The sequence below is a fragment of the Styela clava genome, chromosome 12 (assembly GCF_964204865.1).
Source record: "Styela clava chromosome 12, kaStyClav1.hap1.2, whole genome shotgun sequence".
Classification (NCBI taxonomy): domain Eukaryota; kingdom Metazoa; phylum Chordata; class Ascidiacea; order Stolidobranchia; family Styelidae; genus Styela; species Styela clava.
The window spans coordinates 1,564,341-1,589,393 of NC_135261.1; the positions used below are offsets into that span (position 1 = coordinate 1,564,341).

The 25,053-nt window shown below is 37.9% G+C and overlaps 5 protein-coding genes and 2 long non-coding RNA genes across 8 annotated transcripts in view; 4 read left to right on the forward strand and 3 right to left on the reverse strand.

Annotated features, from left to right (window-relative positions):
* The window catches only part of LOC144430347 (uncharacterized), a 55,176-nt gene extending 38,692 nt beyond the window's left edge, over positions 1 to 16,484 (forward strand). The window contains exon 2 of the long non-coding RNA XR_013479477.1: positions 16,257 to 16,484. This is a non-coding gene — a long non-coding RNA (uncharacterized LOC144430347). The remainder of the gene's footprint in view (positions 1 to 16,256) is intronic.
* LOC120329912 (E3 ubiquitin ligase Rnf121-like) lies at positions 5 to 3,530 on the forward strand. The gene has a single exon (XM_078118257.1). The coding sequence runs from the start codon at positions 32 to 34 to the stop codon at positions 989 to 991; it is 960 nt and encodes a 319-aa protein (XP_077974383.1). The 5' UTR covers positions 5 to 31; the 3' UTR covers positions 992 to 3,530.
* On the forward strand, positions 3,527 to 16,014 carry LOC120329527 (WD40 repeat-containing protein SMU1). The gene is made up of 12 exons (XM_078118256.1): positions 3,527 to 3,631; positions 4,212 to 4,320; positions 4,963 to 5,113; positions 5,869 to 5,990; positions 6,354 to 6,438; positions 6,804 to 6,960; positions 7,689 to 7,857; positions 8,977 to 9,072; positions 9,661 to 9,819; positions 10,372 to 10,530; positions 14,876 to 14,983; positions 15,427 to 16,014. Exons 1-12 carry the CDS (start codon positions 3,558 to 3,560, stop codon positions 15,574 to 15,576), a joined length of 1,539 nt encoding a protein of 512 aa, XP_077974382.1. The 5' UTR covers positions 3,527 to 3,557; the 3' UTR covers positions 15,577 to 16,014.
* On the forward strand, positions 10,957 to 14,762 carry LOC144430759 (uncharacterized). Its single transcript, XM_078118841.1, has one exon. It carries the CDS (start codon positions 11,182 to 11,184, stop codon positions 14,524 to 14,526), a length of 3,345 nt encoding a protein of 1,114 aa, XP_077974967.1. The 5' UTR covers positions 10,957 to 11,181; the 3' UTR covers positions 14,527 to 14,762.
* Positions 15,876 to 16,383, reverse strand: LOC144430348 (uncharacterized). The gene is made up of 2 exons (XR_013479478.1): positions 16,247 to 16,383; positions 15,876 to 16,069 (listed from the first exon to the last, which is right to left on the reverse strand). It is a non-coding gene; the product is annotated as an uncharacterized LOC144430348 (long non-coding RNA).
* Positions 16,485 to 17,104: 620 nt separating the features above from the next.
* Positions 17,105 to 21,913, reverse strand: LOC120329530 (lysophospholipase-like protein 1). 2 transcript variants are annotated; one of them, XM_078118266.1, is made up of 4 exons: positions 21,776 to 21,913; positions 20,170 to 20,297; positions 19,208 to 19,372; positions 17,105 to 18,217 (listed from the first exon to the last, which is right to left on the reverse strand). In XM_078118266.1, the coding sequence occupies exons 1-4, from the start codon at positions 21,804 to 21,806 to the stop codon at positions 17,822 to 17,824; spliced, it is 720 nt and encodes a 239-aa protein (XP_077974392.1). In that variant the 5' UTR covers positions 21,807 to 21,913; the 3' UTR covers positions 17,105 to 17,821. The 2 variants fall into 2 exon arrangements, with proteins under 2 accessions (XP_077974392.1, XP_039252112.2); XM_039396178.2 differs by lacking the exon at positions 19,208 to 19,372.
* LOC120329528 (zinc finger and BTB domain-containing protein 41-like) lies at positions 21,879 to 24,555 on the reverse strand. The gene has a single exon (XM_039396174.2). The coding sequence runs from the start codon at positions 24,371 to 24,373 to the stop codon at positions 23,399 to 23,401; it is 975 nt and encodes a 324-aa protein (XP_039252108.2). The 5' UTR covers positions 24,374 to 24,555; the 3' UTR covers positions 21,879 to 23,398.
* Between the last annotated feature and the right edge of the window lie 498 nt (positions 24,556 to 25,053).

The window sequence follows — 25,053 nt, forward strand, 5'->3', positions numbered from 1 at the left end:
TTTATTTCATTCTTAATTAATAATTTAAAAAATGGAAGAAATTAAAGAAACTATAGAGATTGAAGTCCAACCAACGAAACAACTTACAGAAAAGGAGAAAATTATCGCAGAGCGTCTCGAGATGCAGCGGAAACATAAAGGCCATGAAACCATGCATTTAGAGATGATTTTTATTCTTATTTCGACATTAATTGTGTCACAAATAGCGCTTGTACAATGGAAGAACCGTCACCCTAAATCTTACAACATTGCGACTTTGGTTGGGATGTGGATTATACCGTTAGCTTTCTCGTTACATTATCTTTGGTGGAGATTTTTAACAACATGGGTAATTTTCACTGTCGTTACGGCGTTTGTTGTTACGAAAGCAAGGAAGAAACCACTTCGTGGTACAACGCCAAGATTGGTTTACCAATGGTTTTTAATTTTGTTTCGAATTTGCTACGCTATCGGCGTTTTCGGTTATTCACTGATTGTTTTAACAATGATGGGTGTTAATATGGCATTCAGGATTCACCCTGAGACAGCTATGGATTTTAGCGTCGTTTTGATGTTTTACGGACTTTACTACGGAGTTATGGGTCGCGATTTTGCGGAAATATGTTCAGACACGATGGCTTCAACAATTGGATATTACACAAAGACTGGAATGCCAACAAAACAATTATCTCCGGACGTTTGCGCTGTCTGCGGACTTGTTTTAGTACTTCCCGTAGACGAGGATGACGAAAATACAGAGAAAGTCTACAAATTGTCATGTTACCACAAATTTCACGATTTGTGCATTCGTGGCTGGTGCATTGTGGGTAAAAAGCAAACCTGCCCTTACTGTAAAGAGAAAGTTGACTTGAAAAGAATGTTCACGAGCCCTTGGGAGCGGCCTCATATTTTATATGGTCAATTATTGGATTGGATTAGGTACCTTGTAGCTTGGCAACCTGTTATATTAGGCTTGGTTCAGGGAATAACATGGAGTCTGGGTTTAAAATGAGAAATTTCCAAAAATTATCTTAATTTAAAAAAGAACGTTTATTTAGTGCTCTTTGGGAAGTGGATATGAATATTTAAATAGCAAGTTTCAAATAAAAAATAGTCAAATAATAAATTTTTGAAATATATTTTCGAATGTTACCGATTTAGAACATTTCTTTGCTTTGCAATTTAAGAGTCGCTTGTGCTGCACACTAACACAAATGTATTTTTGTAACGTTTTGTCCGACCCAAATCAGACTTCCTCAGACAAGCAGTTTACGTGCATGGACTTAATGGCGAAGGAAACTGTAATCACCCAACGGTTAGGTGAACCACCCCACGTCGGCGAGGTGTCAAGCAATCCTCTCGCATATAATCATCTTCGTATGGGATTCGAAGTTCGAACCGGCATAGGGTAATCAGAGATGCGGTGGCAAGCGTATTCCCAACAGTTAGCTCGATACACCACTGAGTTGCTTCAATTCGAGTGCAGAATCATTATATGCATTCACTGTCCAATATCTCCTTATAATACGATATTTATATTTAACACGAGGGTGCTTCTTGTCTTGTTACTGGATGGGAATAGCTTACAATTGAATTTATTTCTTCCTATCTTGATGCAATTTCAACCTAATTAGGTCATGCGAGTGCAACTGAATTTCAGCGATTTTTTATTATGAGGCATTTTATCATCTAAACTCTCTATAAGTAGCAACTGATACATAAAGGGATACTTTCTTTTGAAAGAACCGATTTTTCCTGTTTTGCATTGCCTACCCAATTACTTACAAACTGGGTGGTGACCATGGGGATTGACAAAAGTTAGGCAATTAGAAATTGACATGTCAGAAGTTACTGGCCTGAATTTTTCCAGTACAGCATTGCCTAGCCAATTTATTACCCACTGAGTTTCTCGTCCACATGTTAGTGTTTAGATATGTTGTGCCTAGACTGTATTTTATTGACCTTTGACCCCTGACTTTCTCATCCGCAATCAAATTTGCTATGTAATTCAAATTTATCTTCTATTTCACATTGGTCAGGGACGTAGCCAGGAGGGTGTTTTTGGGTGTCGCCCCATTTTGAAATGTAAAAAAAATAAAAGCATCTTTTTGTATCACACAGAGCAATTCTTCGTAGATTGAAACGCTTTTTAGACCTCCATTACTCGTGAAAACACACGTTTTCCAGCGTTCGGTCGGACCCGCGAGCTGTTTCGATCTAACTTGGCAAATAGAAATTTCAGAACCCCCCCCCCCCCATGTTGTGCCTAGACTGTATTTTATTGACCTTTGACCCCTGACTTTCTCATCCGCAATCAAATTTGCTATCTTAGTATCTAATTCAAATTTATTTTGTGTTTCACATTGGTGTTCACATGTTAGTGTTTAGATATGTTGTGCCTAGAATGTATTTTAATGACCTTTGCCCCCTGACTTTCTCATCCGCAATCAAATTTGCTATGTAATTCAAATTTATCTTGTGTTTCACATTAGTGTTCACATGTTAGTGTTTAGATATGTTGTGCCTAGAATGAATTTTAATGACCTTTGACCCCTGACTTTCTCATCTGCAATTAAATTTGCTATGTAAATCCAATTTATTTTGTGTTCCACATTGGTGTTCAAATGTTAGTGTTTAGATATGTTGTGCCTAGAATGTATTTTAATAAACTTTGACCCCTGGATTTCTCATCTGCAATCAAATTTGCTATGTGAATCAAACTTATTTTGTGTTTCACATTGGTGTTCACATGTTAGTGTTTAGATATGTTGTGCCTAGAATGAATTTTAATGACCTTTGACCCCTGACTTTCTCATCCACAATCAATTTTGCTATTTAAATCAAATTTATTTTGTAATTCACATTGGTGTTCACATGTTAGTGTTTAGATTTGTAAAAATTTTTCATAGCAAATATCTTTAGTTTTCTGTTTGTAGTTCGAATTGAGTGCAAAATTCATTATATGCATTGTATTTATCTGTCCTAAATTGTTGTTTTGTTTCATTACCCTCTGCGTGTTCCACAACAGATTGGCTTGTTTATTTACTCTTTCCACTAACTGGGATGGCTCGGGGACTCCTCTCATTGGGCAACAAAAAAAAAATCTAATTTTAAGCTCAATAATTGTAAAAATCCAACAACAATTATTAGAGAACATGCCACTTTGTTATTAGAAAACATGCCACTTTTATTCCTTGACTAACATTTATCAATTTACGGTTTTATTCTACAAGTAATACGTACTTCGTACCTCCTAACGTAGCGTCGTATGCTATACCAACACCACAGTAATTGTTAGGCGCTTACAATAATAAACAGGAGGGCCATAAGAGCTTAAAGCCGCCTGACCCCATAGTAGGTTAAGAACCACTGGCATAGCACAATGTGCCAGCTATCAAATCGACCTATTCTGAATCAGGTCTTGTCTATTTTTCATCTGATAGATATTTGTGTGCTAGTAAAACATTATATTTTATTTTTGTCAACATCATTATTTATCATTTTACTGTTCTAAGACAAAGTTTAATTTGTTTTATTTATTCTATCATAGAGGTATTATTTAGAAAAAAAATAACAGAATGACTTTAGAAATTGAATCTGCTGATGTTATCAGGCTTGTGGAGCAATATTTGAAAGAAAGTAACCTGCACAGGTGTGTTACCGTACATCCTTTAATATAATTAATGATTTTATAATGATGAATTTATGATTATTCGCATGCAAGCCGACCCCCAAAAAAGGACCCAAATTGTTGAATTTATGATAATTCGCTTATAAGCAGTCCCATTTAAAACAGATCTGAATTGGGGAATTTATAAAAATTCGCAAATAAGCCAACTTTACAAATCTTTGTTTAATACAAAAGTTGAAATGAACTGTTCGAGGACATGAATCGAACATGTATTTTTCCTTTTTAATCTCAACAGGTGCTAAGATATACTTCGGATTTTTAAATTACTCCAACTTTTTATTGGAACACTTTGGTGAATATTGCCTCAAACTTTAATCAGTAACTAGCTGAAACTAAGAGCATTTAAATATTTTTTTGAAATTTCAACATGTCTTGGAACATTCAAAACAAACAATACCAACATACAGGACAGAAATTCAATTCCAGTTATGTTTGATTTGTTTTGGGCCTGTCAATTATTTTACCTGTTCATTTTATTATTCCAGAACTTTCATTCAAATTGTTTCAGACCTTATCCTAAAAATTCATTTTGTTATTTCAGAACCCTGGCAACCCTTCAAGAAGAATCCACTATTTCACTCAACACTGTAGACAGCATAGATGGCTTTGTGTCGGATATAAATAACGGACATTGGGACACAGTTTTGCAGGTAAAGCATTAGACTCCACCATGTAGCTATTCTAAGCTAAAAATCTCTGGTTTAAATCACATGTTTATCACCAGGGGAATGGTTTTGCGAGTCGGAATCCCCCCTCTTTTTTGGAATGTAAAGAAAAGCATTTTTTTCGTACCATACATAGCAAATTTTTCATAGCTTGAAACGCTCTTAGACTCCACCAAGCCTCTTGAAAACCACAATTTTTGATCAGACGCCCTGGCTGTTTTATTTTAACATAACTTTGCGGTTAGAAATTTTAAAGTTTTTAAACATGTAGGACTATAGAATAAAGGTAAAAGGTCAACTCTTTTTAAGCCCACCCTTTGGGAACCGCTGCAATAGTGAATTATTTGATTTTTGCCATCCCTGGTTGATACTAAACAATTGGAGTTGCGACTTTTAGGGAACAGCCATTCACATGCAATTTTTTTCAAATTTATCCAGGCCATACAATCCTTAAAGCTGCCAGACAAGACTTTAGCGAATGAATAAAAAAAGAGGGTATTTCGTGTCATACATAGCAATTTTTCATAGCTCAAACGCTTTTTAGACCCGGAAGATCTTTCTGAGATTTCCATGAGAACAGCCATCCACATGCAAATCTTTCAAAATGTTTTACCACTCTTTATTCAGGCCATTCAATCCTTAAAGCTGCCAGACAAGACTTTAGTGGATTTATACGAACAAATTGTTTTGGAATTGGTGGAACTACGAGAACTTGGTGCGGCAAGATCTCTTCTCAGACAGACAGATCCTATGCTTGCATTAAAGCATTCACAGCCAGGTTGGAATTAGGGTTATTTTCAATTCATTTTTCATGATCAGAAAAATCTTAAACTTATCGTATATCCTTGCCGCATATAAGCAGGGTTTAAAACTCAAAAAAGTTGCCAAACTAAGGGGTGAGCTTATACTTGCGTAACTCTGATAGATACCACTAAATATTTGTCTTATATGGCAATATCTCTGATGGCACTCAAACCAAATAACAGTATGCTAATCTAATTCTAACAGCTGCAACTTGAATTTGCTGTGATAGGCAGGTATGACGTGTTGTGATTTGTAGGGTCAGCTTATATGAGAACCTTTCTAATTTCGTAATTTGTAATTTCCTAATTTCGGATAGGGCTCCAGACTAGCAAGACCAGACACTCAGAGGGCTACTATATTTAGGAGGGCCGCGGTCTTTTCATTTTTAGCATTGCCTTGCTAATGTAATTACATCCTGTGCCAGTTGGTATGTCGAAATTTATTTTATTCATTAGTAAATTTTTTAATTTGGGAGTGATTTAGAACATTTTTATATAAAAATTAGATATTCTGAGCTGTAGGTGCTGTATTTGATATTTCATATTCGAAATATATTCTCAGAATGTATCCGGAATAGTGATACATTCAGTTTGGGTAGAGGTTCCGATATCTCAAAAATTATTAGCTCTCCACATATCCATTTGTACTGAGGCGAGTTCGGAGTAAATGTGTCCATAGAGTAAAAAATGAGCACCTCAAATAGTGTTTTAATTTTAATTGCATTTTCAGATCGCTACGTTCACCTTGAAAACCTTCTGGCAAGGTCATATTTTGATCCGAGAGAAGCCTATCCCGATGGATCAACCAAAGAAAAAAGAAGAGCCGTGATAGCTCAGTCCCTGGCTAAAGAGGTGAGTTTAAATTGTTGTGTATTTTTGGAAGTAAGATCAAAGAAAGAATGGTCACTGGGTTGACTGTTGTTAAGGCTGTTGTGAAAAATCACTTCTACCTATATAACTGGGCTAATTTACCAATCTATCTGGAATTTTGTGTACTTTGAGAAGGTACAAAATGCTAACAGTCTAGATTTGTCTTAGAGTAATTTGGAAACCGATAAATTTGATACATATGTCATTCAGTACAATTCTTTCAAGAACATTTGGCTGGTATTTTGCTGATATTGGAGTGGCCGTACAAGTCAATCAACAACAGTGTCCCATCCGTATATTTAAGCATTGCACTCTTGTTCATCAGTCTAATTATCTTTCTTTCAGGTCAGTGTTGTACCACCATCTCGTCTTATGGCATTACTCGGCCAGGCTCTGAAATGGCAACAATATCAAGGACTTTTACCTCCAGGTAACACTAGTTAGCTATTTGCATAATTCGTACTATTCTGTAGTTTAATCGAAACTTCAACCTATGGGCATGGAGTTTGTGGTGTTTTTACTGACTTATTTTAAACTTAGCTGTGCAATGTATTTAACGTGGTGACCGTACATTTGAACCCACGTACATTTGAACCCATGCGTATATCCACGGGTTCAATCTATATGCGGGTGCTAAAACCCATGGGTTAGGGTTAGTATGGGTTTAACTATCCGTGAAACAAAAAAAATTCCATAGGTGCAATAGCATACAAGTGCAATTGTCATGGGTTCAAATGTACGTGGGTTCAAATGTAATGGAACCATTTAACGTCACTCTCTTTTTTACCTCTCCAGGGTCAACGATTGATTTGTTCCGAGGAAAAGCAGCAACAAGAGAGGAAGAGGATGAAAAGTATCCGACAATGCTGAATAAAACAATCAAGTTTGGTCAGAAATCTCATGTTGAATGCGCAAGGTTTTCTCCTGATGGACAGTACTTGGTGACTGGGAGGTAAGTATCAGTGGGTACTCCCGTAGTATGTGTACCATGGCAATTACCCCCATATATTTTATTTTACTGAGCCATAAAATTATTTCACGTCATGCTATGATCAAGGCTTAGTCCATGAGTCATTAGTATTAGCAAGCTGTTATCACCCTTTTCTTACATTCCCCTTTTCCTTAGTTTAGTAACTTCACTATTTCCCTGGGTATTGGTCCTTTACATAATATAGCTTCGTATTAGGGTTAGGCGATAATTTTATTCAGGTTATCCTAGTTTAGATTTTAGTTCTATTATGAGTTCGAGATTGTCTGTGTTAGCCAAGTGAATACACCCCGTCTATAGGTTTCAGTCCCTTTACACAACTTGATGTAAAGTAGGCGAACAAAAATAGTTACCTCCATATTGGTACACATACTTCTGGAGAGCCTGTCAGGTTGAAATAGTTGGTATTGGGTTAGGGTTCAGATAAATATATGCGAGAGGATTTCTGTGCTGCTCTTTGTTTCAGGGTGGTTTTCATAATTGCTGGTTTGTTATGGTTGCCTCAAAAATTAAAATTTATCTGTCCAGAACTGCCGGTGTTAAGTGCTGTCTATTACAAATCTTGCCCTGAAATAACAATAATAACTGAGCAAGAGACTGTGTATCAACATATACCAGCTTGTCTTATCAGCTTTTCTCTTCCCGGGAAGCGAAATGAAACATCACAACCTCACACAATTTCTTTTTTACAGTGTTGACGGTTTTATTGAAGTATGGAACTTCGCGACCGGTAAAATTCGTAAAGATTTACAATTTCAAGCCCAGGATCAATTCATGATGATGGATGATGCGGTTCTGTGTCTTGCATTCAGTAGAGACAGTGAGATGCTGGCAACTGGAGCCCAAGATGGAAAAATTAAGGTATAATATAGCCTTGTGGTTTAAAACATCCAACTTGATTGTGTCTTGAGTTCAAAAGGATTTTCGCTTGAATACAAATGTGTAGAAAACATGAGCGCGTCCAACTTTTCTGCTGCTCGAGTTTCTGATAATGATTCTCCTTATACATAACTTCAAAGATAATTTGGGGGATGAACAAATTATAGATTTTATTTTGTATGAGAATAAATAAAATAAAGGTAAAGTAAGATTGAAATGTTTGTATTATTATTATTCGAATCATCAAACTAAGCAACAAACTCACCCCTTATATGTGCTGCCTGGGGCGGCTACCCCCTATGGTCGCTCTAGACCAGGTGTGGGTAACTTCTCTAGTCGGCGGGCCATATGTTAGAAAATGAGGTTCTCGGTGGGCCGGATTATAACATGAATAGTATTCAATATCTCAATCACATATTTATTCGCTAATGCAAGAAAGAAAATTATAAATCACGTTTAAAGTAAAGTTTAAACTACAAAAAAATAGAGACCAAAAAACACATAATGAATTTATCATGATTTACCAAAAGTGTAATAATGTAATATCATAATGTACTGATGAACAGTCAGCAGACGGTCAAAATCTCGTCGCAGGCCGTACGTTGCCCACCCCTGCTCTGGACACACCCCTGGTAGGAAAGTTGGAATAAACAATAATCTGATTGTCCCAGTTGTTAATAAAGAGAGCGTTTTTTTCATAAGAAGGAAAGAAATACTAACAAGGAGATCAACTAGATAGCGATCAGAGACTGCCGTCTTATCAATCGTACTGCGGTTTCGATTCCTCCGCTCAGACTAAATAGCGACAATAGTGTCCCATCACTAATTAATTTATAACTCGCTGATTTAATGACATAATTCATCCAAAATCCAATAGGCTTTTGGTCCGAGATATGATGAATGCACATGCAAAATTTGGAGCAGATTCAACCTTCGCTTTCAAGATATCGCGTAACATATGAAAGTGTCTAACAGACAAACACCTATGATTATGAACATACTTACCGATCGAGATCGATAAATAACAACAAAACGATCCATAGCACGGTCCACTTTGTGTCCAACAGAATTGTGGCTGAAATACAAGTTTTTGTCTTTCAGGTTTGGAAGCTGACTACAGGCCAATGTCTGCGTAGGTTTGAGAGAGCTCATACTAAAGGAGTCACCTGTGTTACGTTCTCTAAAGATGGAAGCCAGGTATGCCGTTTGGGAAATGATGTTCAATTTTGATAGTGTATCTCACGATCTCGTCGTATGGGTGGCCATTAATCGACATTTTAAACACAAAGTTGAAGCTAAGACACAAAGCAAATTTGACATAATATCCAACGATGTAGTTTTGTTAAAGTAAATAGGTTGCAAGCGGTGTTCCCTCTAAGGTGTGCGCGTGTGCACGCGCACACAGCTTTCAGAGGCTGCGCACACGCATAGATTTACTGCGCACAGACGTATTTCGATGTAATGTGAAAATGTGCTTGGTTGGCAGGTTGAGAAAGTTTGTTGTTGGCCCACCTATCACCCGGTTAGAATGCCAAAATTTCTTCATTGGTTTTTGCACAAATATTAGTCATTTCCAAAAAAGTGCGCACACACCAAAATTTCTGCGCACACATACTACAAAAAATTAGAGGGAACATTGGTTGCAAGATAAGCTGCATGGCCCAAATTCCCATACTATTACATTGGTGGTTAGACTCCTAGTTTTGATATTCTATTTTAACCCAGAAACCTACTTTGTCACATTATCTACCAGGGGTTAGTATAAAATCCTTTTTTTATTTTCAGATTCTCAGTGCTTCGTTTGACCAAACGATTCGAATCCATGGTTTGAAATCTGGAAAATCTTTGAAAGAAATGAGAGGGCATACTTCCTTTGTAAATGAGGCTTTGTTTATCAATGACGGGCATAATGTTATCAGCGCTTCATCAGATGGAACGATAAAAGTAAGATAAGAGATAGATAAAACGTTTTATTAGCTGTTATTTACTGTTATGTAAGTTTCGGACGGCCCCTCAGTGTTTGCTCGTAACTGTACCTGAATACTGTAGTGTAATATAACGCCATAATTCTCTATTGTTTCGCCAGTCGTTGCCTGTAACTTTGCTCAGAGATGAGTCTCTTTACTTCGCAGTGTATGTGACAGGGGCGTGCGTTAGCCAAGAAATTTAAAATTGTCAAGTTAGACTGTATCAGCCAAGATGATGTCACCCGAACGGCATCATCTTAACTGTTACCATTACGCTTGTTTCTTATGGCAAAAAAGTTTTGATGCTCGGAACAAATCGGTAGTCGAACACCAATCCTGAATGGATTATTTTGGACTACCGAGGTATATCACTGTGTGTATAAAACTATACATATAACTCTTAGAACATTAGTAATAACTTGCATTAACAATTTTCTCATCATAAATTTTTCACTTTTCATTGAGGATTTGTGATCCTTTCTAAACAAACATGTATTTACAAACATGTAAAAAATATTTTATCTTCCAGGTTTGGAGTGTGAAGACGACCGAATGCAGCAACACGTTCAAGTCATTTGGAGGAGGTCAGCAGGATATCACTGTCAACAGCGTCCATGTCTTGCCGAAGAATTTAGAACATTTTGTCGTTTGCAATCGATCTAATACTGTATCAATCATGAATATGCAGGTAAAGCTTCCCCAATGGTCCTGGTTTTAGAAATCTTTATTCCTTACTCATTCTGTACTGTTGGAAAGCAGGGTTTTATGGCTGATTGGAGAATTCTAAAGTATAATAAATTTGGTTCACAAACCGACCAAAAAGGTTATGGTTCTTTCTCAAAATATTGTACCTCCTGACAGAGGCGAACCCAAGGGGGGTTTGTGAGTCGAACCCCCTTTTGAAATGTAAATTTTCTGTATCACACATATCAATTTTTGGTAGCTTAAATTGCTTTGTACCTGGGCCCGCTAGTGGTTTTGGTCCAATTTGGTAATTAAAAATTTCAGACCTCCAGTTTGAAAATGCATGACTACCCCCCCCCCCCCTCCTAATGTGGTTAGTGGAGGCTTATTCGAAGCCTTGTTTGCAGTGAAGATGTGAAAACCATCTGTTACTGTTCTACTTTATTCATTTCAAGCACTGCATTCTTTCACTTTCGTTTTGCTTCATTTATTATGTTCGCTCAGGCGTGAATAATTTTCTATTGTGTTTTGTCTTCTGTTTTCACTGTTTGGGCAGCATGCTCATTATTAGTTTGTGGTTTTGTTAATCTGTATTAATCGATGTATTGACTTTGAACTGAGTTGTATTGTCAACTTTACATGGTAGCAGAGGAAAATGACTTCCAAACAAATACCACCACCAAGGTTTGGAGGCGGTACTAGCTATGCAGAATGGAAAAATAAGTTGGACATGTGGATTTCCATAACAGAAGTGCCAAAGGAAAAGCAGGCAATTTTGGTGCGTCTGCAGTCGCTTGATGGAAATAATAAAGCTGAGAAAAAGGCTATAATTCCTGTACAAATTGGCCGAACGTTGCTGAGAATGGAGGTTGAAATTGTGAATGAAGAAAACTTGCCATTGTTACTCAGCAAAAGCACACTAAAGCGTGCAGGCACTATACTTGACATGCAGAACGATCGTGCGGTAATGCTCAAGCAAGATCTTAAGTTGCATTTATCTACCAATGGACATTATGCGGTAGATATACTGCCTAAAATGAAGGCAGAAGTTGGTTGTCGTAATGAAATCCTTGCATCAGAAAGCACTGGGCATAAAGAATTTGGGAAAGCTGAAATTACAAAATTGCATAAACAGTTCGGCCATGCGTCACAAGACAAATTAAAGAAGCTCATTCAGAATGCAGGAAAATGGAATGCAGATCTTTCGAGCCTGATTGAAGAAACAGTCAGTGATTGTGAAATATGTAAAGTTTACAAAAAACCTTCGCCACGTCCAGTTGTAGGACTTTCATGGGCAAATGATTTTAATCAAACAGTGGCGGTCGATCTACATCAGCTAGGTTCTGATATGTGGTATTTGCATATGATTGATCACTTCACTCGATACAGTAGAGCTGCCATTGTGAGAAATAAATTTTCATCAACAATTGTAAAGAAATTCATGCAAAATTGGATAGGCATTTTTGGAAGTCCGGCTCGTATTCTGAGTGACAACGGCGGAGAATTTGATTCTGAAGTGTTCAAAGATATGTGTGGAAATTTTAATATAACATTCACGACGACAGCTGCATACTCACCGTGGTCTAATGGACTCTGCGAGCGACACAATAGGACATTGACAGAAACATTGATGAAGGTTAAGGCAGCTGAGAAATGTGATATGGAAACTGCACTTGCTTGGGCTGTTAGCGCAAAAAACTCACTTGTGAATAACAATGGCTTCAGCCCTAACCAGCTCGTGTTTGGAAGGAATCCCACTTTGCCATCAGTTACTCATGATGACCCACCTGCCTTGGAAGGTGAATCTATAAGTCTCACTGTAGCCAATAATATATTTGCAATGCAAGCTGCCAGGAAAGCAGTTATTGAATCAGAATCTTCCGAAAAAATAAGAAGAGCATTACGAACACAAACCCGACAGACTCGGGATGAATTCTTCACGGGAGAAGAGGTTTATTATAAGAGAGAGGATCAAAAACGTTGGAAGGGCCCTGCAAAAGTAATTGGGCAAGATGGACCGGTTATTTTTATACGACATGGCGGACAGCTAATCAGAGCACATTCATGCAGAGTCCAGCATGCCAACCGTTATCTTCAGGATTTTCCTCGGACAAAGGAGGTTTGCATTCCAACAGATTCTAATGATGGAATTGACGCTTCGTCTAATGGTAATGATTATATAGAAGATGAGGAACAGTCTGTTCCAGAAATTTCAAATGAAAGCAATGATTCTGAAAATATGGATAATGACCAAAGTGCAATTGGCAATCCAGTTCAAGCAGCAACTGGTGGCAGACGTAATCTCAACTTGACTAAAGGCAAAATTGTCTCTTTTACATTAGCTGGTGAGGAATATGAAGCCAAAATCCTTAGTCGTGCAGGTAAATCAACCGGGAAATATGGGAAAAGCTACAATGTTGAATATTGTAATCCAGAAAGTTTTAGAGGAAAATCTGGGTACGTAGATTTTGATAAAGTGGAAAATCTGAACGAGAAGGAAATGGATGAAAACACTCATGAAGATGTGTTGGTCTTGGAAAATGTTGACTTTCTAGAAGCAAAGAAGTCAGAGTTGAAAAGCTGGAGACAAAATAAGGTCTACAATGAAGTCGAAAATGTTGGTCAACCAACAATTTCCGTACGATGGGTGTGTTCAATGAAAGATACTGAAGATGGAATCATTCCCAAAGCCAGACTTGTCGCAAGAGGCTTTGAAGAACAAACTGACGATATTGCTAAAGAATCGCCCACCTGTTCAAAAGATTCACTCAGAGTTCTTATTGCCATTGTCGCACAAAAGAAATGGAAGCTTCATACGATTGACATTAAAACAGCTTTCTTACAGGGAAATTGTGTGGATAGAGAAATATTTTTAAAGCCTCCCAAAGAGGCTGGAACTACCAAGCTATGGAAACTAAACAAATGTGTTTATGGGTTAAGTGATGCATCACTCAAATGGTACAATCGACTAAAGAAGTTTCTCGTTGACCAAGGAGCAAAAGTATCAGCATCTGATTCAGCAGTATTCTATGTATACTGCAATGGGGAATTACAAGGAATAGCTGGGATTCATGTTGATGATATTCTGTGGTCTGGCACAGAGTATTTTGAGAACAATTTGATTTCGAAACTGAGGTCAACATTTCTAATTAGCTCGGAGAAAAACGAGGCATTCAAATATTTGGGACTAGACATACAACAATCAGCCGATGAAATATTGATCAATCAAGAATTGTATGTAAAAAACCTTGAGACCATAAAAGTGACCTCAGATGATGCAGAGTGTCTTTCGTCTTCTCAAATAGATATTTTAAGAGCGAATATTGGCCGTCTTCTTTGGGCAAGCAATCAGACACGTCCTGACGTGAGCTATGATGTTTGTCAGCTTGCTTCTAACCTTAAAGATGGGAAGAAAAAAGATTTGCTCTATATAAACAAGATAATAAGAAGACTGAAAAACCAGCAATTATCATTGAAATACAAAAATTTAGGAAATGATGAATTATTAAAGATTGTCGTCTTCGCTGATGCTGCTTATGGTAACCTGAGAGATGGTGGAAGCCAAGGTGGCAATTTGGTGTTCTTGGTTGGAGAAAATAATGAATGCTCTCTGCTAAGCTGGCAGTCCAAGAGGATTCGTCGCGTTGCCAAAAGTACTCTCACAGCGGAAACACTGTCATTGTCAGACGCAGTTGACAATGCTGTTTTTATCAAAGATATGTTTGCGGAGATATATTTTGGAAAACTCAAAAGCCTACAACTCGATGTCATAACCGACAATCGATCACTATGTGAAGCACTCCGATCCAGTAAAAATGTTTCCAACAAACGCTTACGAGTTGAAATAGGGATGCTGAAGGAGATGATTCAAAACAAAGAAATCAACAGCATAAGCTGGGTCGAATCGAAAAAACAATTGGCTGATGTTCTTACCAAAAAAGGGGCATCTCCTGAACGACTCGTTCAAACGCTTACCCTCGGACAATTACGTCTTTCCTAAACTTAAAATAAAACACAGTGAATTTGTTACTGTTCTACTTTATTCATTTCAAGCACTGCATTCTTTCACTTTCGTTTTGCTTCATTTATTATGTTCGCTCAGGCGTGAATAATTTTCTATTGTGTTTTGTCTTCTGTTTTCACTGTTTGGGCAGCATGCTCATTATTAGTTTGTGGTTTTGTTAATCTGTATTAATCGATGTATTGACTTTGAACTGAGTTGTATTGTCAACTTTACACCATCCATGAATAAATCTGTTTAAAAAATGCCATTGAGCACAACATTTTTAAAAGAAACCTCAGAACGAGGCTCCTGTTTGGGAATTCAACGTAAAACCTTTATTTTCCAGGGCCAAATTGTCCGTTCTTTCAACTCTGGTAAACGAGAGGGAGGTGATTTTGTCTGCTGCACTGTTTCACCAAGAGGAGATTGGGTTTATTGTGTTGGAGAAGATCAGGTAAGGTTCTAGGCTAATCTGAGGAGTTCGAGTTTGGCATGATTTTTTTTACACAGTCGTATTTTTGTGTAATATTTTGTCATGTTTTAATTTAAATCGAAATTAGAGCCGCAACTTGAATGAAACTCTTTGCAGTTGACTTTAGCATGTTCTCATTGATTATGGAGTCTGATTTTCGATGGCCTTGTGTCTTAAAGGCTCGGACAAAGGGCTCTTTTTTATATTTTGGAAGAGCAAACCCACAACTCTTTTGCTGTGCAAGAACTCAAAATTTCATGTGTCCCACTAAAATGTTCAATAAATAAAAATTCGCATTGTTAAAATTTTTTAATTCGTTGTGCACATGGAAAATCTAAATTCCTCACCTGGACTGGCTAGTATGTGGCTATATAGCCCACTGACAAAATGTTGTTGCTCTAACGCTAACGTTAATTTTCCTACAGGTGCTGTACTGTTTTTCTACAAATTCTGGTAAGCTGGAGAGAACATTGACCGTGCATGATAGAGACGTTATTGGCATCGCACATCACCCTCACAACAATCTCATCGCTACTTACTCAGAAGATGGCTTGCTCAAGTTATGGAAGCCATAATTTAAAAGTGGAAGCTGGAAGGAAATTGAATTTTAGCTTTCGTTATATGGGATTCTGCTGCTTTAGCATGTTGTTTCCAACCTTTTTCACAGCACTAAACCTTTAATGATCTGCCTAAAGTTTATTGTAACAAACTCTGAAGATGGCTGCACAGCTATGGAAGCTGTAATTTAAATGCTGACAGTAAATATCAATTCTTAATGAAGGACGACACTCTTCATGAAATCCCAATCCAGCTAATTCCAAAAACGTGCGGCCTAAGACCCAGCTTCCAAATAATTGATAGCGAAATTTTAATAAAAAAAACGTAAAAGCAGGTTTGCCTGCTATCAAACTTTGCGATCAGGGTCTAAAGACATCTCTTTTTCTATGAAAAAACTTGTTTTTAATGAATTTTCGTCAGTTGTTTATGCACATTAAATAATAATGCTGACCATGGCCTATCTACTTTTGAGTTAATATAGTCGTGACCCCCAGAAAGCCACTTTGTTGCCTTCTACAGGGCTGAAAGGCACAGTTTGAAAGTCTTTCCTAAGCGATTATAGCCCAGAAAAGACTTTTGACGTTGGAAATCCCTGAATCTCATCGAGTACTTGATTTTTAGAAATGACCCGGAGTTGGTAAAAATTTTGAGACCTCCGGAAGTATGTGCACCAAGATGGTGCACAACCTGAACTCAGGTTGTGCGACACCTTGATGCACATACTTCAGGAGTACCAAATTTTGACCAATAGCATTAGTCTGCTTTACTTAACTTTTTAGGATCAAATTAACAGTCCTGCATACGATTGCGCATTATTTGCCAATGTTTCATAAAGAAACAAAAACTACTGACAATGATGGGAAATTGGGCTTCTCATTTTTTTCCTTGTTTTTATCTATTTGTAGAATAAATTCAATCGGTCATGCTTTTTGTGTGTGTTTAGCGAACCTAGTGTTAGGATAATAATGTGCGCAAGTATCTCTATCTATCAACGGTTTTCGACATTTTTGAGCTTGGCAAAGATGATACAATTTACGCCCCAGGAAGACAGCTCAATCGCAAGCCATGGCCTCCCTCTCGTCCGGCTGCCAATCGTTGTCAGATATGGCATTAGTTTGCCAGTTACTCTGTTTTCAGAAGCATGGAATTAATTGGAGGAAGCTGTAAACGGCGAGGAGTCAGTCAGTCCTCTCTCTCACATAATTATCAAGTGGTGGCCAGTTACTGCTTCAAGTTTCATGCAAAAGACTGACTGTCTGACTGGCAAACTGTTAATTAACATAAACTTGCTAAACTGACAAAAGGTCACATAATTATCAAGTGGTGGCCAGTTACTGCTTCAAGTTTCATGCAAAAGACTGACTGTCTGACTGGCAAACTGTTAATTAACATAAACTTGCTAAACTGACAAAAGGTCGCGATTTGCTACGTGATTGAGCCGTCCTATAATTTTTACTCCCTCAGATAAAAATTGAACTATGAAGAACATATACATATATATATATGGTTTCCTTATTTCCTATAAGGTATATTATTCAATCATTTTATTTTGGTCACTCTGACATGAAACAAAACAACAACAAACGGACAAATAAATAAAATGCAGTGATACCAGGAAAACCAGTATAAAACTTTGAACGAAGTTAAAAGTGTAAGAGTTACGCTCTCGTCCAACAAAGACAGTTACAGCACACGATGAAATAAAAATATAAGACCCTTTTACCGTGTTGACCCGAAAATAAGATAGTCAATAACACAAATTTTTTTTTACCTAATCGATAGCAAGAAATCTCTCCCATACGTTTTAAATGATTAATCTAAACCGTGTCATTTTAAGTAAATGGATATCGGTTTTTATATTTGAAAATCTCCAAAACATTGTACCCTTCAATTTTGTTTTTGATAAATATAAGTACAAGACATCCCCCGAAAATGAACCCTAGTGTTATTTTTCGAAAGAAAATTGAAATAAGACACTGTCTTACGGTAGTAGGTTTCAACACTTGTATCACAGACTGTAGCACGACTCAGTAACAGTCTTTCTTGTGAATGTGAGTGGGTTTATGAAGTTTTTTAATACTTCCATCTCACAATAAATATTCTCCTAATTTCAAACCAGGTTGGCATCAACACGACCTATTTTGAGTTGCTTCAACAAGCTTATGGCGGATAGATGAGCCTAGTCGAGCCTTTCTGCTAATATACCTCCAGTCACATCGAGTATTTGACTCGAATCCTAGTCGAGTCCACCCAGCACTACAGTCATGAATTTGTGTCATTTGGTATTCGTTCTACAATCCAATTTCTAAGCATCAATAACTCTTTGAAACCAATCTCATGAAAATATTTAAACTTATGAAATTGACCTTTAACCCCCAAGGAAGTTAATTTTTGAAATGTTTTCTTTCCCCACTCAAACAATACAAGAGGATCTTTAGTTCCATGAGCCATGAATAGTTCTGGCATGGAGTTTTCAGTTTTTTGATGTTCTATTATTGAATCATAGACAGTAGATTCAGCACTGAGAAATGATGACAGAGCAAATACTCCTCCAAGATCCAAATGATTTCGAAAACCAAGATGAAGCGCCATTGAACCTCCCATTGAGAATCCTCCAACAAGGATGCGAGATGGAGGTATTCCAGCCTTCACCTCTGCCTGAAAAATAAAACTTAACAGATCTTGGCACTGATTTTGTATTTATACCAGTGGTATAGAAAAATGACTCGTATTGTAAAACACGAACTCTCACCTGATTGCCAGTCCGTGTTTGGTATGGTAAGAATAATTCCCAAATTTACTGCTTTAATTAGGACTTAGCCTTATACAAGATACAAGTATTTCAAACTTCACAGTTCACACTAAGTGTTAGTAACCCGCTTGACATTGACCCAATGATCAGTCTGTATTCTGGTATTTGAGTTCTGGAGCTGTGGATAGGATAGGAGGATAGGATTTACATATTTATCCCGGGGGAGAGGAAAGCCGATAATACGGCTTATCCATATGGCGAACCACGGCCTCTCGTCCGGTTACCATTCCAAGTCGGGTATGGGATTAGTTTTACTGTATTGTTTGTTTACGGAAGCATGGACTTGGTGGTGGAGGAAGACGTAACCGACCAGCGGTTACGTGAACCACCCAACGACGGCGAGGAGTCCAGCAATCCTCTCGCACATAACCATCCCTGCGAACCCACGCAGAGTAATCAGAGGTGCGGTGGCGAGCGTATTCCTAACGCTTAGCCCGTTGAGCCACACCGCCGCGCCATGTGTTTTCGAACCTATGGGTCGCAAGCCAAAACTGGGTCGTAATATTTTAGCATGTTTTTGGGTCGCTTGAAAAAATGGTTAGAACCACCGTGCTAGAGGATTCCTGTACTCCTCACCATTGCAAAGTGGTTCATTGAATCGCTGAGCAGATATGGCTTCTCCCATAGAAAATCACGAGTTAACTCTGCTCATACCTGACACGCCAATTATTAAATTTAACCTCTATAAATGATAGTCTTTATTCTATACATTCAAGGGATTCTGCACTAAACTAGAGGCAAATGGGTTGGATATGTCATTTCAGTAGTGTGAGATTTTTTAGGGAGTTTTTCAATAAAATTGAAAATACGAATTGAAAAAAATATGAAAGAGCCACTGCAATTATTGAAAATAATACCTGAATCAGTTTGTCCGACATTTCATCCACAGATTTTGCAATTTCAGGAGTATCGTAAGATATTTTGTGGCGGTCGAACCAAACGTTACTGATTCTACCGTTCATTGGGGTATATGGCTGAGGTGGTGCTGTTGGATATATAACCTAAAATTTTTTAGACTGTTTCAATTTATGTTAGAAACAGGGGCGATAATTAAATAATGAAGTAATTCTGAAACGGCTAGCGAAGCCGGAAAATGTGGGTTTCAAGAGTTTCGAGGTTAGTCTCTAATCCCAGAGTTTTTATTTTATTTTAATAAAAACATCACTTTTTATACACATGATAACACATAAATACTATTGCACTTAAAAAAATGAGTTTATGATAACTTTCCACTATTTATGTGGATCGACAGTTTACATTTTCTAGTTGCAACACTTTTTTCACAGTTGTACACACTTTTTATCATATATAAAATTGGTCTAATCCCAGAGTTACGGATCAGGTCGCGCAAAGGTCAACAGAATCTGCAGTTGAGCATTCCCAACACTGCCCTGAACCACCTCTTGTCTCAGAGAACGCACTATATTTTTTGATACAATTTATCTTGTTTAAATTCATTTTTTCATCAAACTTCGCTAGGCACGTCAAGTCCGTGCTTCCGAAAACACCTGGCTAATTAATCCCATACCCGGCCTGGACTGGTAACCGGACGAGAGGCCGTTGTTCGCCATATGGTTAAGCCATCTTATCGCCCTTTCTCTCTCCTGGAATAAATATGTAAATCCTATCCTATCCACGTACGACTTCATTAATTTAGATTCTCTGACAGCAATGCATTTATTCTTTAAACACAGCAAATAAAATACCTGTCAGAATCCAATGAAAATTAAAAAAACATCTCAGGGGGCAAAAAGATAAAAAAAAGTTTGTGAACCGCTGCCTTTTTAGCCTCACCCACCTTAATATGGTTGAAATTAAATCCTTGTTTATCTCCTGTACCATCGAAGCAGTCAGCAATCCAGCTCTGAATACCGACCCCTGTGTCCCCAGATCCGTGAAGAAATATTAATGATGCTGTGTGCCGACCTGAAAATTAAAAGCATATATGTTATTTACAGATTTAGAAGACATATAGAATTTGCATTCATTCATGTAGACCAGTGTTTCTCAACCTATGGGTCAAGACCCCAAAGTGGGCCGCACTTTTTTCGACAAAAATATTGTCTAAAAATATTTATTGTTTATTATATATTTAATAATGTAGCGTTGCTCAATAATGATTTTGGTATGTGGGAGCATCTCCTTAAATCAGGGGTTCTCAACCCTTTTTCTGTCACGTACAAGACCCCCCCCCCCCAAGTCACGAAACAATCAACGCGAACCCCCGTAATCGGGCATCGAGCAAAGTTGTGACATATTGACTAACAATCTGTTGCAACAACAATTTATTGACCATAATGTAAGTATGTAACTAAATTTAATCTTCGCTTTGATATTATTGCCCTTCATCTGCCTAACTGATGAATTCGTAAAAATCTTTCCCAAGTTTCAATAAGCATAATCGCTTTCTCGAATGCTCGCAGCACACTGCCTTAGAAATTTCAGTTTGCATGCAAATTTCACATTGTTGCGTCACAATCACAACAAAGCAAGATCAATGAAAATCTACGTCAATTGGCACGCATTTTTCTCTGGTAGCAATTAAGGATATTAAAAACAGCAACACACAAAAACTCGATTGCCTTCCAAGTACCTAAGGGGGTTCGTGAATCCCTGGCTTAAATATATAAACCGCCATTCCAAAAACTCACTGATGGAAAACAACTATCAACTCTGAATTACGGTAATTTCTGTTGGGATAAATATTATGTAAAAATGACTGGTTTGTTGTTGCCATTTAATTTTGCAGCCATAAACAGACCATCAATGGGTCCCAGGATTTTTTGGCCACTGACCCACTGTTGTAACTCACTTATCATTTTTAACCCACATAATATTTAGGCGCGGCGGTGTGGCTCAACGGGCTGAGTGTAAGGAATACTCTCGCCACCGCACCTCTAATTACTCTGCGTTGGTTCGAATCCCATGCAGGGATGGTTATGTGCAAGAGGATTGCTGGACTCCTCGCTGTCGTTGGGTGGTTCACGTAACCGCTGGTCGGTTACGGCTTCCTTCACCACCAAGTCCATGCTTCCGAAAACAAACAGTATAACTAATCCCATACCCGACTTGGAATGGTAACCGGACGAGAGGCCGTGGTTCGCCATATGGATAAGCCGTCTTATCGGCTTTCCTCTCCCCCGGGATAAATATGTAAATCCTATCCTATCATTTGCTCCAAATTCATTAGCGGAAGAAATTGTTACTGACTAGCAGATATTATTGGCTCCACAATATAAATCTATTTTTCTACAGTATAAATGCAGCGGACGAGTTGGATTCTTGGACCCAATTATGTTGGAGCGGGTTACCAATCTGATAATCTGCCCACCACTTAAACTAGGGTGTAATAGATAGATAAAGTGCTGTTCGGAGTGAAAGCCAAATAAAAAAAAAATTCTTACCTGCAGGCATCACAATAGTCCTGTGCAGCATTTCTGTAGGAATCCAACACAACTTGTTATGAGAAGTAATTAAACCATTACAGCTTCACTTTGCACTAATACCTCTAGTAAAAATTTAATGTAAATGGTAAGTTTTTAGAATAATAGAAAGGTTAGAAGGTACTTCCTAAGTATGCGCACCAAGATGTCACACAACCTGAACCCTAACCTGGTACACAACCTGAGTTCAGGTTGTGCGCCATCTTGGTGCGCATACTTCAGGAGGTCCGGTTAAAATTGTTGTGATTACCACCAAGATCATGAGTTGGATTTGTTTACCAGACTGGAATATTTACAGTCTCTTATACAGTGGTTCTCAACCTTTTTCCTTTCATGGCCCACTTTTGTTGCACAAATATAAAACACGGCGTGGCACGGCGGTGTGGCTCAAGGCGCGGCGGTGTGGCTCAACGGGCTAAGCGTTAGGAATACGCTCGCCACCGCACCTCTAATTACTCTGCGTGGGTTCGCAGGTTCGAATCCCATGCAGGGATGGTTATGTGCGAGAGGATTGCTGGACTCCTCGCCGTCGTTGGGTGGTTCACGTAACCGCTGGTCGGTTACGGCTTCCTCCACCACCAAGTCCATGCTTCCGAAAACAAATAATACAGTAAAACTAATCCCATACCCGACTTGGAAAGGTAACCGGACGAGAGGCCGTGGTTCGCCATATGAATAAGCTGTCTTATCGGCTTTCCTCTCCCCCGGGATAAATATGTAAATCCTATCCTATCCTACTTCCACTTTAAAATAGGAAGAAAATCCCCACACTGTAGGAAAATCAAATTTATCAATAACTCTAGCAATTTTTAATAGGTTTGTGGGCCAGTGCTCTAATATATTTTGAAATGATCTTTTTGAGTATTAAGGTTTGGGGAGATCTTATCAAACAGTTTTTCGCCATTCCAAGATTAACAGGGTGGAAAGGATCTTCATATGATCACAGGTGGATCTTCAGTTGAATTATATCATAAATTGAAATTACGCTAAACAAGGAAATTTGCGCACAAATAACACAGGGCTGTTGAATTTAGTAAGTTTTCATTGAAGCAGTTTTTCAAAAACCACAGAGTAGAAATCTCAGACTTTTAATGGTGATAATCAAACCAAAAATTGTCGATATTAACTGAGAATTAATGCCACTAACAATCCTAGAGATTTTAGAGTTTTCATTTTCATCAATTCAACGTTAATTAGGTATGTTTCATGCTCAACAGCCCAGGTTTGTAGAGATTGAAAATAAAAGTAAAAATTTTGAAGGTAGTAGAGGGTAGGAGGTAGTTCGAAGTCAGAGGTTAAATAAGAAAATAATCAGATGTCAAAAACGCCACACACAAAATTTTCTAATGAAAATATGTTCTAAATAAAATAAAAAATGTACTATATCGATTATAAGCAGAAGTATCTGAACCGCAAGAAAAGGTTATCAGTATGGCTGGGAATGGTTAACCGATTTCAGATCGTTCACGGTTATGATTTATTTTAATCATTAACTGGCATCCCGGGTACAAATCATATTTATAATGTACAATTTTTTCAAAAATGATCCCCTGATCATTATCCCCTGAGACAAATATGAAAATCTTATTCTACTTTTTTCAGTTTGATAGGTTTGAAAATTATTCCTTCCTTTATAACATTCAATAGATTCATTCCACTTTGAGAGTTCCCAAATTTGACTTCACTTTTCACAGACTTTGTACTAGAAATTATGGAAGAAGGGCTCGCGTTATTTATTCCACTTTGAGCACTTTTCACAGACTTTGTACTAGAAATTATAGAAGAAGTGCTCGCGTTATTTCCATCTTTTCTTTTTGATCCATGTTCAGACTGCATATGGCGGTCCAAATAATCTTTATATATATAACTTTCATTACAAATTTCGCATCGAATTTGTTTTCTTGAATGACAGTTTTTGTGCATGTTCAAGGCTGGTTTAGTTTTAAAATCTGCCCCACATATTTCACATGGATATGGTCTTATGTTGCTGTGACAGACCATATGATTATTGAAGTTTATTCTACGACAAAATGAGATTCCACATGTTAAACAAGTATGATTTTCCAGGTTTTTTGGGCGATTCAAAACATGTCTTTTCAAAGTTGCCTTTAGAGAAAACTCCATTCCACATAGTTCACATTTGTATGGTGCTTCGTGATTAGCAATATGATTACGTAATTTATATCGATACCTGAAGCTTTTCCCACATAATTCACATGAAAACGGTTTTTCATTTGTATGTATTTTCAAATGATATCTCAACCGCCAAGCACCTTCGAAACATTTCTTGCAAAATTCACATTTAAATGGTTTTGTGTGGATACGTTGATGGGAATCCAAAGCTCGCTGGTTTACGGACACTTCTCCGCAAATCTTGCAGACAAAGCGACTATCATTGTCATTACTTGCTATTTCGTGACGTCTTGGTTGACTTTTACGTTTTATTCTTCTTGTGTTTTTTACTCTTTTATTTCCGAAGATTTTTTCAGTTTCATCGACATTTTTCACAATGTCTGCCAATGAATTGCTGTAATGCCTTTCATATATACTTCTTTTCATCGTAGGATGTTTCAAAGTTTTTTCAGTTTCATTGACATTTTTCACAATTTCAGAAGAGTGTTCATCCTGCACATTGTCCAGACCTTCTAGTGATTCAGTTTCTACTTTTGCCTTCTCGAATAATTTTATACTATTCGAAGCGTTTATGGATGTTTCAGTAACCCATCCCTGATCAGTATCTTGTTCAGAGGAAAACTATCATCAACTAGACAAGCATTTAAAAAAATGTATTGCACATGCAACCTTTCGAATGATTTGAGAAATAATAGCCTAGTGCTGTAGTGAAAAACAAGGATGTGTACCGTAACCCTTGTGGGCTGTGGGTTACTGGTTTGCCATCTCATAAGGGCTGAAGTGATTTCACGATACCCATGTGTAAAAACGCAGATTCGCATCTAGTAGTAGCACATCGTCATTAATATTGTAGCTGCGGATCAACGGGCTAAGCGTTAGAAATACGCTCGCCACCGCACCTCTAATTACTCTGCGTGGGTTCGCAGGTTCGAATCCCATGCAGGGATGGTTATGTGCGAGAGGACTCCTCGCCGTCATTGGGTGGTTCACGTAACCGGTGGTCGGTTACGGCTTCCTCCACCACCAAGTCCATGCTTCCGAAACAATATAACTAATCCCATACCCGACTTGGAATGGTAACCGGACGAGAGGCCGTGGTTCGCCAT

Bases quoted from the DNA above. Each gene is read 5' to 3' on its own strand.
- LOC144430759 (XM_078118841.1), top strand. From the start codon at position 11,182: ATGACTTCCAAACAAATACCACCACCAAGGTTTGGAGGCGGTACTAGC.
- LOC120329527 (XM_078118256.1), top strand. From the start codon at position 3,558: ATGACTTTAGAAATTGAATCTGCTGATGTTATCAGGCTTGTGGAGCAA. The intron at 6,961-7,688 runs GTAAGTATCAGT...TCTTTTTTACAG, and splicing joins CAGTACTTGGTGACTGGGAG to TGTTGACGGTTTTATTGAAG. The intron at 9,820-10,371 runs GTAAGATAAGAG...TTTATCTTCCAG, and splicing joins CATCAGATGGAACGATAAAA to GTTTGGAGTGTGAAGACGAC.
- LOC120329530 (XM_078118266.1), bottom strand. From the start codon at position 21,806: ATGCTGCACAGGACTATTGTGATGCCTGCAG. The intron at 20,298-21,775 runs GTAAGAATTTTT...TTTAATTTTCAG, and splicing joins GACTATTGTGATGCCTGCAG to GTCGGCACACAGCATCATTA. The intron at 18,218-19,207 runs GTGGCTCTTTCA...TTTATTTTTCAG, and splicing joins TATTATTTTCAATAATTGCA to GCAGAGGTGAAGGCTGGAAT.
- LOC120329912 (XM_078118257.1), top strand. From the start codon at position 32: ATGGAAGAAATTAAAGAAACTATAGAGATTGAAGTCCAACCAACGAAA.
- LOC120329528 (XM_039396174.2), bottom strand. From the start codon at position 24,373: ATGAAAAGAAGTATATATGAAAGGCATTACAGCAATTCATTGGCAGAC.